Genomic DNA, 19,901 nt, shown 5'->3' with positions numbered 1-19,901 from the left:
CTCCCCCACCCTTCGCTCCCCCTCTTCCTAATAAGCTGTTTTCTGATATATGTTGGGTACCATAGAGTGAGAGGGAACAGGAAGCGGAGGCAGAAGCAGAGAGGATTCTGGAAAGGTCTCTGTGTTTTCTTTTCCACTGAGAATACAGAAATTATGATCAATTAGTAAAGCTTTGTGGATGGAAATCTGTACAATTTCAGGAGGGGATACATATTACGACGTTATTTTTGGATGCTGGGCTTTGCAGTGATTTGTCATTTTTCCTCAATCAGGTAAGCTGGCAAAACATTAAATCATACCCATAATAAATCTTTGCAATATGATCTTTTCCATATTTTGGAACGAGACTGTACCCTCTGGTTTGCTGTTAAGGTAGAGCTAAAGATGGAATGGGGAATTCAAAGCCATTTTGTACTGACTGATTGTGATGATGGTGTGATTTTTTTCATTTTAACCTAGTTAAATCTGATATCTGGCCTCTTAATGTGATATTGTAATGCAGTAGACTTGCTTGCAAAATCAGATCTTTTTATCATCAAGGTGTACTACATTAATTCTTGGCATTTTATAGAAATGACCTTGTTTCCTAAGAAGAAAAATGTGGTGATATCCAGGCTCAGGAACAGGAGGTCTTGTAAGACTCCGAGCATCTCAGATTCTGATGATCCAGGAATAAAATCCATGTGGTTTGTTAATACCATTTTCAATATGCGCACACACACGTTATATATATATATATATACGTATATATATATATATATATATATACGTATATATATATATATATATATACGTATATATATATATTGTGTGTGTGTGTTCTTTGTCAAAATCTCCTTATTGGTTTGATTTTTCTAAAAGGCATATAAGGAGATATTTTCTTTCTGTGCCATTTTTTTTCCCCATAGAATACAGATTGTGTGTCTGTGCATATGAAAGAATGGACTCACCAACTGTGAATTAACCAGAGGGCCACAATGACAATACTGCTCACATTTTGTTCATAACATCACTGTCTAGCTTAATATATCCTTCTTGATAGGACAATTTAGATAAATAAGCAGAATCATTATTATATTTCTTCATGTTCTTTTCCATTTATCGTCTTATTCATTGTTTTTAGTAGTAATTACAGCATTCAGTTATTAAAGGTAGAAGGAAGATATAAATAAAGCTCATTTTGATAGATTAATTCTTTTTTCAGTAGTGGTTCCACAGATGTACATTCACATGGTATTCAATATATATAGTACTGTAATGTTAATTTGGGAATAATTTTCATGAGAAAAAAAAAAAGTAGAAATAAAAGGATGCCAGAAAACATACAACACCATTAAGGAGCTCACTGTTTACAAAACACTGTCTCAGTCCATATAAGAAAAAAATGCAGGATTGACTCTCAGTTGTGGCTCAGTGCAGCAAGTGAGGCCTATGCATGAAGCAGTGATAGGAAAGGATGAAGTTTACAATTCATATTTTTATGTTGCCAAATCAATGTGTCTGTGACTTCCTTGTGTAAGTAACTTCAGCATAAGTAAATAATAATAACAGTAATGCTTGTTTAAAAACATACCACTTTTGTGCTTTCGTAATGGATTTTTCAAGAAAACAGTTTTCAATGAAGACTTTTTAAGTCTAATTAATTTTAATTTACTCTTACACATCTCCATTTTGGGAGGAAAGACTGTTAAAGACAAGGTTGCAAGCTGCTGTGGTAATTTGAAGCTCCATAGCACCTGTTAAACAGATATGTTATTTATTAGGCCTTGGTATTTATAGAAAATATGCTTGTATTGTTAGCTCATGATCTTTTCCTCTAAAGAGCAGAAGTTAAGACCCCAGACTGATTTTCTCAGCTGTGCTTATTTAACTGCCTTTTAAAGTTGTGTTGAGGTAATAAAAGATGCTAGCGGAGGTGGGGGCTGCCACTGCTTCACTGAGGAACAACTCCCTTATACTCTCCTAGCTTTTGTTACCAAAGTAATTTGGTCATTTCCCTTTATTATCAGGTATTTGGGGGTGGGGAGTGTCAAGGGAAAGGAAAAAAATATACAAAGTGTGCCTTCCAGATAAATTTGTTGATGATACATTGTGTTTTCACCTCTTTTTCTTCATCAGATAGCACTAAATGAGTTAATTTGTACTTTTCCACACTCTCAGCAGACAAAGAATTTTGGAAGCAATAATGAAGGTGGGATGTGAAACAGAACTTGTGACTGATGGCATCCTGCTGCTGCTTGCATTCTTGGCCCCATATGTGTTAAATATATGCTATGTATTACGTTGCTGAAGTCCCACAACTTTTGACGTATCAGATAACAGCAGATGCTGAGATTTCTTCAGAGTAGGCAAGAAAGTTATGACCTGAATCCCTAAAATGAAAATCCTGGTAGTTTTTACTAATATACCATTCATGATGTAAGGTGACAAAAACTGTTCAAACTTGAGTTAAATCTAATGGAAAATAAGTACAAGTTTCTGATATTTGGTAATTTTATTTGTTTAGATTACCTTTTTGTTTTCCTCTGAAAACAACTGCTGGAAGTAAGATCCAGGATTTACTCTTTTTTTAAAATCAGAAAATTCTAGATAAAAAGTTTAAAAACTTAGCTTTCAGAAGTCTCATCAGTTTATTTGCCACTCAGCGTACTCCTCTACTCTGTATTTTTTAGCTTGCAGCTGTTAATCAGTAATGTATGCTGATTAACATATATTGCAGCAAATATCATTTCATCAGTGTCACATTGAATTCATAAAACAGTTAAAGTATCATAATGAAATTGACACACATTCAGACTGCTTGCAGGACAGATGTATACACTGAACTGAGGCTTCCCAGGAATAGTAGCTGAGGTCCCAGCTCCTATTCCTGATTAAAAGCTCTGAAGCACATTGCCAACAGCACTTGCCTGTAATCTATGAGGGCTGCTCCAAAAGTAATGCCTCCTATGTTATGTTGGCCCACAATCTCAAATGCCATTGTTGGTGAAACAGAAGAAGAGGTTGAACCTTCCTGCCAACATTCCTTTAAATTGTTGCTTTTTTTTTTTTTTTAATTTTTATTCATTTATTTCATGAGCCTGGCATACAGGTTCTTGTTCATTGCTGGTGAAAAGGCATAGCTAATGGCAGTGACTATGTTGAAAAGTAGAGCAAATTCTCAGCTATATAACACTATTGTGTTATTGTGCTCTTTATATTTCTTGTAGTTTCCATAGAAATAAACAGGAGGCATTACTTCCAGAACAACCTAAGTAATTGTCTGCCTCAGGAAGGAACTCAGAGCTGGTATCTTACATTAAGTTCACCTGCTTGCACCAAAACTTTCCTTATGGTTATCTGAAGTCCCCAGTATTATTCTGATAGTACTATTGCTTGATTTTTCTTGTCCTGTAACTAGGTAAAGAGCAGGATAAGTGTAGCTCAGGCAGAGGCTGCATTACTTCAAAATGTAAATATGAAGTAGAAGCACAACGTGCTTTTGAACAACCACAGTGTGTGTAAGTGGCACCACTGTAATCCTAAATAGGAGTATGCAAATTAAATTATAGATAACAAGAGTATCTGGTTTTTCATTTGCAAAACGATTCCCACAAAAAAAAAAAAACACCCAAAAGCCCCTCAAAAAACAAGAGCAGCAGCCAGCCCAACCCAAAATTGTCATTTCAAATTCTCAAAAAACTTGAAAGTGGTTACCAGTCTTTGTAAGACCTTCCTACAAAAAAAAAAAAAGACTGCTCATTTATTCTACCAACTAAAATAGAACAGAATGCGTTTTATAATAATACATTTAAATAATTGTAACATATTTTAATTGTATTTTTTAATTGTAAAAAGTTAATGTTGAATTAAAGAGCTTAAGCATTTGTGAGCTCTTTCACATGTAAAAATTGTAAAGGTTATTTCTGCTCAGATTAGTTGTCTAGTCATTCACTGCTTATACATAGAACACTCCAAAAGTAATGCCTCCTATTAATTCCCGTGGAAAATACAACTGATATAAAAAGCACAAAAAAGCACAGTAACATCTGATAGACCAAATTCTCAGCTACAAAACACAGTTTTTCAGCACAGTCGCCACCATTAGCTGTGCATTTTCACAGCAATTAACAAGAGCCTGTGTGTTGCACTCAAACATCTGCAACTAACAGAGGTGACCCACTGCTGCCACTGCTGAAACACACCATCCACCACCTCACTGCACTCACATCCACTGCTGGGTCTCCATCAACAATCAGCAAGCATCAGTGAATGTCAGTGTGCTATTTTTTTCCTGCACGGAGGAATTCAATCACCCCGCTGCTTCACAGGCACTTCCATGCCAGACAGCATTTTTTCTGACTGCTCTTCTGCTGCTTTCTGTCACATGGCAACAATACATTACTGAATATTGGTGGGAAGGTTCAACCTCTACTGCCATACCACCAACAGCTGCTTCTGATGTCATGGGCCAACGTAATAAAATAGGAGGCAGTTACCAGGCTCTGGAAAACATGATGGAGCTGTAGGTGCTCCTGTTCTTTGCAGGGGAGTTGGACTAACGACCTTTAAAGATCGCTTCCAACTCAAATGATTCTATCATTCTCTAAGTTTCAGAGCAGTGCTTGTAGTTACCGAACTTTCCTTGTTGAGAAGTCCTACTTAAGCAAACGTAAATCATAGGGCTATCATATGCACAGGTCCTTCTTTCAACCCGGAATTGTTTTCCCTCTTGCTTCTCTGAGGTCATGGCTCAAGCTGTCATATCACCAGATCAGTAAGATTGAGTATGCGTGTCCTGACTGCACTGTACATACTAACATGTGGCACATACCAGATATATGAATTGCATACATGCTGTACTGTTGAGCTACCTGCACAGCAAAACTGATGTCTGTCATGTATTGAAGGACTGCATGTATACAGACCAGCCAAACAGTGCATGCATAACATATAGCTGACTCCCTGTCTTGGCACTCTGTGACAGGCACAGCCTCATACTTTGCAAAGTTCCTGACTGAAAACACAATGGTAAATCTGACATGATTTCACAGGTGCCAGTATGGAAAAAAAACCTCAACAGTATCAGTATTATTCACTCTGTGTTCCCTACTCAACAAGATCCTTGTCAGAGCTACATAGCAGACACTTCCATTTATAGATTTATCCTTAAATTAGACATTGTTTATTTAAAATTAGGACCTCCCTTAGGATTAAAGTCTTCATATTTTTTCATATGACTTAAATTCTGAATAAAAACAATACAAATACATTTCAACCTGTGTTAGAAAGATTTCTACCTACTTAGTGAAACTGTAGCTGAGTATTAAGGGAGCCCCCATAAAGGTTTTCACTACTACTAGTTTGAGTTACCTGCCTTACATTTTCTATACATCAGATTGTTAGAATTCTTCCTATAGACTAACACATAGAAAGAATGCTAGAATTCTATTAGCTACCCCACAGTGTATGTTACTTAGCACCACAGGCCTCTATTACAATATAGGGCTGATATACTTAAACAGTATAAGAAAAGATGTCTTTCAAATAAGTGGGATAACTCGCTTTACTCCATTGTAGTTCTGACTAGATCAAAATGGTACTTCCATAATCCATAATTCTTTCCATTAAGAAAACTTTCCAAATTTAGGGATTAATTTAGCTTTATTAAGCAGTTGCATGCAAATTGAACTTGAAGAAATCCATGTGTATTTTTCATTGATCGTGTTAAGCCACAGATATAAAACGTTCTATTTTCATTTTGAATTTCCATGCTTATACCTCATGTAGCAAAGACCACATACAGCTGAGAATTCTCAGCAAGTAGTTATAATTTTCTCCTTTCAGTTTCCTAGACAACTGTCAAAGTCGAAATACAGTCCATTAATCTTGCATTATACAAATTTTATTTTCATTTTTTGTACTGATTGGTTTCTGGAGCTTAGTTATACTAGAAAACAAGCATCAAAGCTGTGTGGTTCTTAGTGATTCTGTTCATTTTCTGAGTTTATATTGATATTTCTTGTTAGTTTTACAAGCAACATTGTGTTGTACATGCATTTTCATTAGTTTCTCTAGAGAAATTTAGAAGAGTATTACTTTTTGAAACACCTTTTGTTTTAATTTTTGAAAGCAAGAGTAATGTGATGTATTTAGACATTGCTAAGTGATGCTTCACTGTGAATTCTTTTAAACCATAAGAGTAAATAGTGGTAAGTGTTCACAAATACTAGGAATTAGTTGGACATAAGGTATGGGGAACACAACAAATAATCTGAACAATTGTATCTGTGCATAACTGTTCCTTGTTAATTTAAAATCAAATTAACATTTCTGTAATCACTTAACACTTCAAATACCTTAGACTTCCACTCATTGCTTGGCATTTGCCTCTAACTTGAGATTCCACTTAGCAGAAGCCATCACTGGCACATTGCAAAAAGAAAAAACAACCAACAACAAAAAAAACCACCAATCTTTGTAGGAGTATCTAATTTTGAATAACCCCATTTCTTTCCTAAATCAAGTTTCAGAGGCATCAACACATTCTTCCACAGGACAACATAACAATAGGTAGCTATCTTTTTCAGCTTAGCTTTACGTTAAAAGGGAGCTCAAGTGCATGAAGAGACAATTTGAAACATTTTTAAAATATTATATCTCACAACATGAAGGATGTTCCACCTCATCTTAAAAGAAATCCTGATGTGGTATAGGCAGAAGAATTCAGGAAAGAGTCCTGCACTTAGAAAAGAGTATATTGTGTAGTCTGCTCATCAGCAATCACTTCTGATGAATGCCCAAGGTTTTACCTGTGATTCACTCCTGGAAGTTGAAGCAGGATAACCTGCTCCAAATAAAACCAATTTTAGTCAACATATCTTCCAAAATAATTCTCTATAGCTGCTTTCTGCTACAGTAAAAATTTATAATTTAAAAATGCTTATGCAAGTTTATAGTCCTGAGGTGAGAACCAATTACAGTACATTAAAAGCCTACAAAACATTAAGGCAAAATGTTAAGAAAACATAATGAAGTGTTGATTTGTTATGTTGTTGGTTCTTTGTTGTTGTTGTAATACAAGTACCCACATTATACAAAAAGATGTTTAAAACTACATGAGATGAGAAATTGAAATTTTGTAATTAATTTACCAGAGTATAAATTCAGGACAAAGCTCTAACAGTTTCACCAATTTCCTTCCTTTGATTTTTGCAGTGACACTGCTATGAGGTACAGCATTAGTAGATATACAGCTGCATCCATCATCCATTGGAAATACAGCCAGTAAGAACAGATGAGATGTAATAAATAGGGATAAGAAGGTTAGTTACATGTGAAAAAGTGTTGCCTATGACTGCCCTGTGCTCATTCAAAATAACCTGCATTGTTAATGTTGTCAAACTCATTCATGCCAAAGATGGATACCTTTACCATTTGCACACAGCAGTTATTTATAACAACAGACCAAAAGTTAAAAGTCCTCTTTTGAAAATAAGTATCATATGAATACTTGAACATTTGTGATGTTTCTTTCATTAGGAAGCTGTAATATCTATTTCATATTTTTAAAGCCTGCAAGCAACAGAAGTTAACAGTTTTTGCTTATTTGCACTGTCTCTGACCGTGAGATGAGATTTCAGCCACAACACTACTTCAGAGGCAGAATCCAGATGCACCCAATAGGCAAAGGGATGGGTAATTCCCCCTGCGCACCCGCAGGGAATTGCTACATTCAGTGGAAAATTTGCATTGCTGGATAAGTATCATTGGTGGCAGTATCAGAGTCATGATCCCTTGAGGGTAGTAGTTGAGATGAAGCTTTCAGATGTCTTCAGTGGAGCCTCTTGTAGTGACTCACCACAGCAAGATGTGCTGAATCAGTGCCTCATTCAAAATGACCAGGACATGAAAACTTTGCTGTGAGCAATCCTCTGAATGACTTTGTTATATTATTAAACAAGTAAAAGCTACAATTCAGGCATCACTTATTGTATCTTTGATAAGGAAAGTTATTCTAGATTAGTGGTGACTAGTACTCATATTTTGAACATATTTTCTGTAGGAAAACTTTGAAATCAGACTTTATAAAAGAAGCTCTGGTCAAGTAGAGAGTTTTGACTCTATTTTCCCACCTGTATTCTTCAAACAGATTTGTGCCAACACAGATTTTATCCACAGACTTTTCAATTGCTGCTCATTCTCAAAGTGTTTGGAGAAAAGTACTATAAAGGATGCTTTAGCAGGAGCTAGGACTTACAGGGACATCTTATTTTTTCTTTTCCTCTGTAGGAATAAGAAACAAAATAATGACAATGTAAAATAAATTTTGAAAGAGCCAGAAATATAGTTCAAATGGGAATAAGTTCTCCAAGATACCCGATCCCAATCTCAGTGGCTGAAGACTAATGTTCCCAAGATGTAAGTAGACTATTTAAATTTAATGAAATATATGCTCTGAATATTGAAGTTTTAAAGGCTAAGGAAGCAGCAGCTTACTTTTAGTCAACTCTTGAAATGACGCAATCTGAAGAATGTGGAGAAGAAACTGGCCTTTGCATTGCTTGAAATGGAAGAAAATTTTGTTACACAAAAGATCTACTTATACTAACTTCCTTAAGATAAATAGCATGCAGAAGTATCCATGTTTTCCTCCAAATACATATTGAATTAACTTTTTATTCCGGGTTAAAGACTATGAATCCAGGGGGAAGTAATGATAAACTTTGCAGTTTCCTAAGCAACAGTTGAGAACCTTCCTGTTAGTCTGGGAACTGTTGCATTACTAAAGAATTAACTAGTTAGACAGTAATCTCATCAGACATTTTTTTTTCCCCCTTCATTTAGAGAATGCGGTTAAAAGAATAAATGTAATTTTTGAAATTCACATGACTTAAAAGATATTCTGAAGTGTACTTTCAGTTTGTGCTAGGTTTTGTGGGCTAATCCATGTTCCACCCTGCTTTTACTAAGTCTTTTCCTTAGGTTGGAAAAATGTGACTATATGGATATGTAAATTTATCTTTGCCTACTGCAATTGATTGTGAGAAGCTCTGGACACAGGAATAAGAAAAAAATATCAGAGAGCTCTGGGAAACTTCAGTCTTAAAGAAGCTTCAGCTCCCAAAGAGAAACTTTTCTTAACAATTCCATTCTCTGCTAGAAATGCAGCTTTTTTTTTTTTTTCCCCATGATAGCAAACAATCCAGTGGCTAAATTCTGAGATCTGCTTTTTCTTTGAATAACAAAGGTAAGACTATCTTTTCTTCTCAGCCAGACATTATGTTCTGATTTATACGATGTGCATTTGATATGGTGCTATATATGTATCTTTAAAATGTAAGCTGGAAAATGAAATGAGTATATTAAGTCTCTGTTCTTTGACCTTATAATATGTAATGTTTACTGTAGTTATTTTTCAGTAGAATTTAAGGATCTCTGCAAGATATTTGCAAAAAAAAAAGTATTATGTTCCATTTATGCTGGTAGGCTAAGAAACAGACTCTTCTTAAGCTGAATGCATTTGACTTCTTAAGATTTCTTCTCAAATACTTCAGGCATTCACATGATCTCTTTCCACACCTTCTCAAAAGCAACTCGTTCTTCAAAAAATAGATAATGGCTGAATTTAAGGAATTTCTAAAGGTTTGGGTCTATTTTTATGAGTAAAAAAGTCAAAATATTTATATATTGGTACGTATCTGAGAAACACAGGTTCACTTACCTAGAAAACATATCTTTTTTTTTTTTTTTTTTTTTTTTTTTTTTTTTTTTTTTTTTTTACATGATAAAGCTTACACTGGCATGGATATAAGAATCATATGGCAGTATTTGTCATATGTCCCAGTTAGGAGAAAACACAATATATATACAAACAAAAGAATCCAAAAAAAATCAAGTGTTGCAGTGAAGCAGACAGTAAAGAGAGATGATTGTGGGATGCCAATGGGTTCAAAGATAAGACAAGAGAACAGTGTCTGAAGATATCCCAGAGACCAACTTCTGGATCTTTCAGACAGGTTTGAGCTGCTTTCCAATTTCTGATCTAATTTGTTTTGAAGGCTTGCTCATCTGACAAATCTTTTGTTGGTCAGATTTAACCTCATATTTTATACTCTGAGCAGATTTTCAGACTCTTAAAGTTTTTTTGTTGTTGAAGTGGGAGTCCTTCAAATGTAGTTAACATGCTTTCACACCTTTTTGAACGCCTTTTAATGAGACCATTAAATAAAATCATGTGTAAGACCTCTTAAGGACCATATTATTTATTAGTATTTCCTGTATTTACTGATCATTGGTCAGGCTTCAGCTACAAATTTACATTCAGATAATTAAGACTATCCCATTCAGCACTTTCAAATTATGTTTTTATTACACAAGTATTATTCCCATTGCATTCCCTTATTAGTTATTTTGTGTCCTAATAGTAGTATTCACTTTGGTATTGTTATTTATTACCACTGTTTATTTTATTAATACCTTGCAGTGACTTCATTATTTTTATTTTGAATAGTTGTGCAGTACTAGTGCCTACAGGCTACTAAGGCCACCTTACAATTTGATACAAAAAATTATGTTTTTTCTCTAGCAATGACTGTAGTCTAAGGAAAATGACAGACTAGATGGATGATATATATTGGAGGGAATGGAAAAGAGGAAAACAAATCCTATATATTAGTCAGCTAGGAACTGCAAACACAAGTTATTATAGTGTAAGTTAGCAGATTGCAGTTTAAGGAAGAGGCAGGTTCAGAGCACGTGGTAAGCACCAAAGGCTATTTTCAAGTTTCAGGAAGTCAGTCTTTTCCTTCAAAATACCTACTTTCCTGTAACAAACATTCACAGGCTCTTGGAGCTCCTTGACTTAGGATCGACAGTTGACTGGATGGCTCTTTATATATCTCAATCAGCTCTCCATTGCATTGATTAGATTGCATTGCACTTTTAATTAATGCATTAAGAACTTGGGTCTTCTTTTAGTTCTATTTTCCAATCAATTTTTAAAGCAGTAAAAGTGGCTCAAAGATGCCATGAAAAAATATGGCAATGATGTATAACGATAAAAACAACTTTGAAGCTCTTCAGCAGACAAGGGGATAGGTTTTTCTTTATCAAGTAAACCTCTGCTCATGTGTTATTTCAGTAGAAGTATTTCTTAGTGGAAAATCTTAGTACTAACTTAACATTTACCCATCCTTTCTTCTTTTGTTGTAAAGGTCAACTGAATGCATTGGAATCGGTAGTAAGAGAGGGAGCTGTGATGACATTCTCCTTTAGATACTGTCTGTAGTCTCCCTGTTCTCCATTTCTCATTAAGATAGCAGTGGTGTGAGTTGAGGTAACTTTCTGATGACATCAGCAAACACCTACACTTTTTACTTCTACAGTAGCAGACAATAATCTCCAGCCAAGGCTGAGGTGATACCACCAACCCTGTTGTTTATGTTCATCCTGAAGTGGGAGCCCCACCTTTTTAATTTGGACAATGTCTTTACTGCCTTACTGCTAGCCAATGAGTATCACAAATATCTATCATTTAGAACAGATTTTTTTTAACCTAATTTTTATGCAATTGTTTGTTTTTAACAAGACCATCTGAGGCTACTTCTGTACTTGATACATCAGAAGATATTTCTAAATTACAAACTCTCAAATTAATGATTAGATTAAGAAAATTACATTATATGATCACTGTACAGATTCTGTTTGCTAGTCTTGCACTTTTGCCACTGCATGTTTGTGTGCCAGTTTTTCGGTCTTAATGGAATGAAGATCTCACACTTAGCTTTCCCAAGGGGAAAAAAAGAAAAAGCAGGAAAATTCAAATGCCCATGTTCTGAAAGAAAAAAAAAGCAGCTTGAAAGAAACACTACAGGATTTGCTCCTTTCATAACTTGAAAGTTTTGAAGAGTAGACATGACTTGTTTCACACAGACTACAAATAATTGTTCAATATCTTGGTGATTTTAATAAATAATCATGGTATCCACCTCACTTTTATAGTGCCACTTCCAGCATTACCATTTGCCCGATTTAAGATATCTTAAAAATAGATACCTTCAGGTCACTTCCTTTGGATTTTTCAGAGACAAAAAATTAATTTGACAACATTAGCATGTATATTTTGCCTACTTCCTAAGTCATTTTCTATATAAATGATGAGTTGATAATTTCATTAAAAAATAAAATGTAACAACTTATCCCTAGGACTAATATAATTAACTGAAATAAGCATAAAATTAAGAATGTATATGGATAATATGTATTACTCTTTAAAGGAAGGGACTGAAAGAAAACTAGAAGAGGGTTTGTGGAATGAAATGCCCAAAGACCACTAGATTAATTTAGTTGGTATAAAATGTGCCTTTAATAGTAACCTGGAGTTCAAGGTTTCTTATCAAATCTATTAAATTGTAGGTTGAGCGGTCTCAGCTACTGAGGGGCCCCAAGAGAGCTGAAGTTTCAGGGCAGTGTTTTATTAATTTTCTGGACTGCTCAGATCTTACATGTATTTTTGAAAATATTCATTAGAAGATACCTCACCAATAAAAGCTACTCTGAAGTGATTAGACAGACAATTTTTTCTTTGCCTGGGATCACTCATGGCCTGGCAGTTTATTCACAGGACATAAACAGTTATAAAATCAACAGAGGAAGAAGAGGGAAGCTGCCACTGGTTTATAGTTCAAGGACTTCTAAGAACTTGCTCAGGGCTCCACACAGGGAACAGAATTGCTCTGTTTCATTGTTCTATTAAACTACAGTAAGTATAGCAAAGGTAATCTTAAATATTTGCGATATATTTGTGATTTTGCTTATACTAAGCAGATGCAATGCTGTAACACAACAGAAAGCTCAGCAATGAGAGCAAAGTAACAAAGCCCTAGGGTGCAACATGTGAGGACTTACTCAAATGCAACAGCCTCAGGGGGGGGGGAGGGGAAAGCTGCTTACCTTCAGAACATGTCAGGAACATAGGAAACTCCAGCAAGATACCCTTGCTGCTGCTGCCAACCCTTAAGTGAGGTCAGTGAAGGGGTGGATCCTGACTCCACCCGTTTTGGTCACTCAGGTACATTGCATGCACCTGAGCTCCCCTGGGTTATTCCTGCCTTCCTACCAGGTACTCAATCATTCTTTCAAGCTGTGACTTAGCATTTCTGCTACAGAAGCGTAGTATCTAAATAAAAACGGTTTGGGTATATTTAGTATAGAAGACACTTGTGTAATAGCAGCAGTTAAGAAAGAGAGTAGGGTAGATAGTAGGAAAGTCAGTAGTTAAGACTTAAATAATGTTTCTGGACTGTTTCCGGAGAATGTATGTGCTTTTAATTCTCAAATAAGGGACAATTTTTTAAGTTTAATAGGGAGTTATGTTAATTATTTTTTAAAAAGATACCTTTTTCTGGTTGATTTAATAGGTATCAGTAAAGAAGGAATGGCTTTAAGTTGCACCAGGGAAGCTCAGGTTGGATATTTGAAAAAAATTATTCACAGAGAGCAGTGTGAGGTACTGGAACAGGCTGCTTGGGGAAGTGGTAAAGTCATTGTCCTTAGAGGTGTTCAAGAAGGGGTTATGTGCAGCACTGAGGGACATGGTTTAGTAGACAATATTGGTGGTAGGTGGACGGTTGGACTAGGTGATCTTAGAGATCTTTTCCAGCCCTGGTGATGCTATACTGAAACTCAGAATCATAGAAGCATGTAATAAGGATGCTTGCTGGAGGCACTGGCTCGTTTAAAAATTTATTTTTCAATTTATACTGCTTCAGTACTTTCAGCCCCTCCTGGATTTACATATTACATTAACACAAGGTTCTCTGGGCTTTTTACTTGAGAAAAATTTTCTCCATGTCTACATCACAATATATTTAATTTATGAACTTATGGTCACCTCCATTCTGGTGTTGTGTTACTCAGGCAATAATCTGCCAGTTATGTTATTTCAGTGATTTCAGCGCACATCATACACACTGATGCCATGCTGTGAACACACTTCATAAATTAAGACTTGAAGTGGCACAGGGGCAAGTTTACCCATGATGTCATTTGCTTGGTAATTTGGATTTAGGAATAAGTAGTCTCATTTCTTCTTCCATTTTTCCACTGCAAATTCTTCAGAGATTTTTTAACATACTCTTTCTCCCTCTAGGATTTGGGTTTGGAAAGGTCATTTGAAAGGAAATCATTATTTTAAAAGATCATTATTGTAGCATTTTGTGGTAGATTGTGTGTGTGCATGCATGCCATTTCTACAAGCTGCTCCAGACAGGTGAGGACTTTAGGAGGAAGACTGCTGAATAAATACAAATGAGTATAATATTATGTCCCAAATCTAGACTTAACAACTGCAGTATACAGTTGTACGTTCACAAGGTAAAGTAGGGAAGGCTGAGTGGCTTAGTTATGCATAAAACATGACTCTACCCACTCATTTCAGGCACCAAAACTCACTAACCCTTAAATAAATCAGTTTTCATAATTTTTCAGTTATAAAAGCAATTATTACAGTATGCCCCCAACTCTTGCAAAGTACGCAACAAATAATGCTCTTCTGTTAGTAGCGCTGCTGCTTAACAAGATTTGCCATTCTCCTTTCCAGCCACTTTCCTCTCACCATTGTGCTGCACACTGCATCAGTCTGGGCAACAGATCCCACTGCAGAATGACTTGGAAGAAAGAAAAGCACATTACTTTCAGCTGATGCACTGCATGACTACATAAAGAGACCTGTGTTGCAATGGGGAGTTTGGTGCAGAGAACAGGAAAAAACAGCAGAAACTATAGCAGCAACGTTGGCACCAAAGACATTCACAGGGAACCTCAATCTTTGGTTCCTATTTAGTTTTACTCTGAAACAATGTTATGATACTTCTGCAAGGAATTAGGACAGTGCTCAATTCCCATATTGCCTTGATCACGTGTCTTCTCTTCTTTTAAAAGACTTGTGCTCTTGATTCACACCTCACAGACAGTTAATAAGTGGGCACTAACCTACCTTCATGCCTCAACTTTCAGTACAATAAACTGCCATTAAGAACGAATTATGCTTGTTCATTCCATCACTCAGTTTTCATTTAAAAAGCATTAGTCAAATCAAATTATTTAATTTGTAGAGTGAGTTTTCTAATAATTCAGAAAAAAAGATACCAGAAAAATGTATTAACCAGAAAAATATAGATTTGTAAATATCAAGAATATTTCATAGAATATGCATTTACAGTTGCTATTAAAAAGGAAATACATGTTTAAAACACTTGTATCAGTAGTTTCCTGTAACTGGAATAGTTTAAGGCCATAAACAAAGCAGGGCTAGTGAATATAAATAATGTCTTTTCCAAGACCAACAGGAGAAAGTTGAAAAATAATCATAAATTTTAAAAATATCTGCATAAAGAAAGCAGTTGCTTTTAACATTTTTCCTGCCTTGAAATATGCTATTTCCATTTCAGGACTGGAAAATTTCTGTGCAAATGTGTTTCATTTGTTTTATTTTATCTTCTGGTGGTACACTCTAGTTTTCCTAATTTATTTGCATTTTTCTTTGTAGGTCATTCTTATGCAAGAGGCTAAAAGGAATTAAATGTGCAGGATGAAAACATGGCACAGGCACTGCTGGTACCGCCAGGACCTGAAAGCTTCCGCTATTTTACTAGAGATTCTCTCGCAGCTATTGAAAAACGTTCTGCAGAAGAAAAAGCTAAAAAGCCCAAGCAAGAACATACTGATGATGATGATGAAAATGGTCCAAAACCAAACAGTGACTTGGAGGCAGGAAAGACACTGCCATTTATTTATGGTGACATACCTCCAGGAATGGTTTCTGAACCTTTGGAAGACCTGGACCCATATTATATCAATAAAAAAGTGAGTGAATATTCTTTTGCACAAAATAGAATATCATTTTCTGCACTTGAAATATTTTTTTTTTATCAGAAAATATGATGGTTAGAGTCACCCAGCCACTAAATACATAGAAATATCTTTTCATCCAAGAGAACTGATTTATGTTCTTCTACACTGTGACTTCTTCAGCATGTATTGAATTACTTGCTATTTACCTTAGTTTAAGGGAGTTATAACTTCCTTGAACTTTCTTGAAGTTGAGCACATGGCTGAATTTTCCTGATTGCAGTGCAGCAGTAAGACTGGGTATGAGATACAAAATATTCCGAGCGTGATTTTGCAGTGGAGATTATTGTATATAACCAGATAGCATCAGATCACCCAGTTCAGTGAAATAAAAGACTGTAGCCATATTTCTTTCTTCTGCTATAGCTATATTTTATATTCTAACACAAATATTCATAAATGGCACAGGGTCTTTTTTAAATCTTGGATCTTACAAAACAGACTAGTTGTAAAACAACTCTGGAATGAAGTTTCATAAATTAGTTCAGGTATAAGGTTTTTTGAACAAGTCTACAAATGAAGTGTCAGAAAACTGAGTATTGAAGTATAATTTCTGATATCCAATCAGAAAAAGTAGTCATAGCTTGAGAAACTCAGACTACTGATGAACTCATCAGGCTACTGAAAATAATTAGTGAACTGCAGAATTTTTTATCACAGGTGACATCTGCATTTATGTTAAATACTAGCCTAATGTTCTCAACAGAAAACAAATGGACATCTGAAATGATGAACTGGAATTTATCATCCCTCCTTCCACTTGTAGCATAAATTACTCTTAATCACTGCCTTGTCCCTGCAGAGAAAATCTGGGGAGGACTGGGAGGCTGCCTTCAGGGTGATCTTGGGACAGGCAGAATTGTTCTACTATTTCTAACTGGGTGCAAGACTGACAAGCAGAGAGAAATGCCAGTAGGTGTAAGGGCACTGTCGTCCCAGGCCATGCACAAGATCACTGTGCACAAGATCACTACCTGTAGGCTTTCCCAGCAGAATGAGGTCATCTCTCCCTGAGGGAGCAGTCCAGGTAGGCAGCAAAGGCCATGGGAAGGACAGCACTTTTCTGAACAGAGGCAGGAGAATAGAAATCAGCATGGAAATCAGTGATACCATATAGCTCAGCTGAGAGCGTAACAAAGACTCTATTATGGTAGCACAAAGCAGAATCATTACCACTGACAAAGAGCAAAAGAAATGAAGAATAGTCATGTCCTGACGAAATTTCAAACAGTACTAAAAATGTAAGTATATCTCAAGCACAAATAAACTTGGTATAAAAATTAAAACACTTTGGCAATGACTGTCAACAGGAACAAAATGAAAGTGAATGCTCATGATATGTTTATCCAGTTATATTTGAAAAGCTAATAACTACCTAGATTTGGTGCCCACAGATATAGAAAATGAGAACATATTATTAAAAATGAACACATCATGGTTTTTTTATTTGCTTGTATTGGTTCTGGTTATGCTGGTCACTGGCTGCTTAGAATGATGTCAGCTGGCAATTTATTCATTCCTTTAATTTTTTTCAGATACTCTTTTAGAAGATACATATAATCGATAATGGCAATGTTTAAATTCTCAAATGAATCTGAAATTATTTTAAAATTATGCTACATTGTTTAGTGACCAGGTGTTTGTCCTTGCAATGACATAAACATCTATATAATTAGAACAAATACTTGTTCTAAACACAAACTGGCTCTATTATCACCTTTATTTTTTTTCTTTTGTTTGTGTTTAATGACGTGGTAGAAGTATTAATTTGAAAATCCGACCTTTATGAAGTCTTGAAAATATTTTTTACTGATGAAATGCCGTATTTTGCTATTACTGATAAACTGAAATTTTTGCTGATAATTCCCACCAACGCTAATAGTATCTGAATTCAGTCTGTGTGTTAGGAAAGTCAGCGAACTGGAGAATCATTAATGGAAGGTTTAATCCATTGTATGTATAGAAATCAGTTGTTTTCCGACCACAGGTAGAAAGTAGAATGAAATTGGAACTACCAGACGGAAAATGGAATACTTAATAAGGAGATGAAGACGCGTGTATAGGCAGTGCTGCATTTTAATTGTATAATTTTTGTTTTGCAGACTTTCATAGTATTGAATAAGGGAAAGGCAATTTTCCGATTCAGTGCCACATCTGCCTTGTATATTTTAACTCCTTTTAATCCCATCAGAAAAATTGCTATCAAGATTTTGGTACATTCATATCCTTTTATTCTTGATGTTGATTTAAACCTTGTCCTTTAAAACTGAAATGATTACTGAAATAATACTTTTTGTATGAATTTACAAATGATGTCCATGTGTGTGTACTATGTATGCTAACTAAACATACACTGATCAGTCCTAAAAAGCAGCCATGTCACATCTTAATTGCAGTATGGTCTTTATTTCTAACAGGAGAATTCTCTGCAGAACCACTTAAAGCTGAAAGAGTTTAAATATCAGGCTTTATATACAAAGAGAGACTTGATACCATGCAAAGCCCTGCAGCTAAGGCCAAATTAGTAACAAGCCATTGCACTTCAATGTATCTAAGGTCACTCTTTTACTAAGACCAGTAGTACTATTCATATACTTGACTCACTTAGCAAGGACAAAAGAGCATGAGTAAAGAGCTGTTTTTTTCAGGCATACTTTTTCAGTATTGTGTTTTCAGCACTGGGTTTGATGTTCTATTAAAAAAACAGGTCAAAATAGAGAATATTTTCCAATATATTTCAATCACATCCAAATAAAAACTTGGGTGTGTGCAAACAATCTCTGCATGCAGATGTTTTAGAATGAACCTCCTGGCTTTAATGAGAAATTACACTTGGGTACCGATTTCATTTTTTACACATTTAAGTATGTACTCAGGTTTAATTTAAATCCCAAGCCTGCCAAAATTATAAAAGCAATGCAATGTTTTACAGTTACTACACCATAACATGCCAGATGGCATACTGTTTTAAATAGACAGAATTATGTACAAAGCTTTATTTTCAGATTTTATTTAGAATTTCATGTTATTTGTACATATTTTCATGCACTTAATATTTTAATGCTTTCAGTGTTGTAAAATGGTCATGTTTTTCTGACTTACCTCCCTTGACTATAATCTACATTATTCAGCATGCTTATCATGTGCACTATTTTGACCAACTGTGTATTTATGACCATGAGTAACCCTCCTGACTGGACAAAGAATGTAGAGTAAGTTAACATTTTTACTTCTTCATTTTTACCTCTTTTATTTTGTGTGGTTCTAAACAATAAATATTTGTGGAAAGTTGCGTAGCAGAATGTGCTTTTCCAGAGTCATGAAGAACCAGATTGCAGAGGTCGTTAATATCTTTCTGTTTTTCTCCTGAATAATTTCAGTATTTTAGAAAGAATGGCTTGTTCTTTAAAATGGTGTTTGAAGAATGTTTGAGTTTGTACTGTGAAGTCCTAAAAGGAGGTCTTGGCTTTGGGGTTCTGAGATGCAAATTGGAAAAGGAGCTGTGAAATTACTGCATGTCACTGGGGAGTCCAGCATCATATTCCTTGAGTATTCATGTTCTTTGCACAGTGGGACATTCTTTGGGTGTCACTAAATTGAGATCACAAGCACCAGGCACAGAGGGCAGACTCTGTCACAAACACAAAACCCACCCAAACCACAAGTTCAAAGGAGTGAGGAAGGGGCCTTATTACAGTAACAGAGAGCTGATGGAAGGAAACCGTGAAGTATCTTTTTCTTTTCTGTGGTTATACCTGCATTCACTATCAAAATACAGATGTATGTTATCCTTTGAAATATTATGCTCTTCTATGAAATATTACTGATAAAAAGCTGGTTTTGACTGCTTGTGGTTTATTTCATTCCCTCCACTTCTTCAATAGCCATTACCGATTTCTATTTATTTCACTGCATGCTCTGAATGCTATGTACAGAAACTGTAATAATGTACACCTGTTCCCCTGTCTACCCAGCAGTGGCTGTGAGGTTTGATGAGAGGTTGAAAGGTG

The 19,901-nt window shown here is 35.4% G+C and overlaps 2 protein-coding genes across 7 annotated transcripts in view; one reads left to right on the top strand and one right to left on the bottom strand.

The window, feature by feature from the left end:
* LOC116232906 (sodium channel protein type 2 subunit alpha) overlaps nt 1-19,901 on the bottom strand; it is a 189,772-nt gene that overhangs the window by 82,657 nt on the left and 87,214 nt on the right. The window lies entirely within an intron of this gene.
* LOC116232819 (sodium channel protein type 2 subunit alpha-like) overlaps nt 9,147-19,901 on the top strand; it is a 62,865-nt gene continuing 52,110 nt past the window's right edge. The window contains exons 1-4 of the mRNA XM_090143903.1: nt 9,147-9,229; nt 15,530-15,846; nt 17,994-18,112; nt 19,014-19,103. Coding sequence (XP_090000029.1) covers nt 15,580-15,846; nt 17,994-18,112; nt 19,014-19,103 — 476 coding nt within the window. The 5' untranslated portion in view covers nt 9,147-9,229; nt 15,530-15,579. The remainder of the gene's footprint in view (nt 9,230-15,529; nt 15,847-17,993; nt 18,113-19,013; nt 19,104-19,901) is intronic.

Source organism: Phasianus colchicus, chromosome 7, assembly GCF_987193195.1.
Source record: "Phasianus colchicus chromosome 7, bPhaCol1.hap1.1, whole genome shotgun sequence".
Taxonomy (NCBI): Eukaryota; Metazoa; Chordata; class Aves; order Galliformes; family Phasianidae; genus Phasianus; species Phasianus colchicus.
Note: the sequence above shows the minus strand (reverse complement) of the source record. Positions and strands in the feature narration are given on the sequence as shown.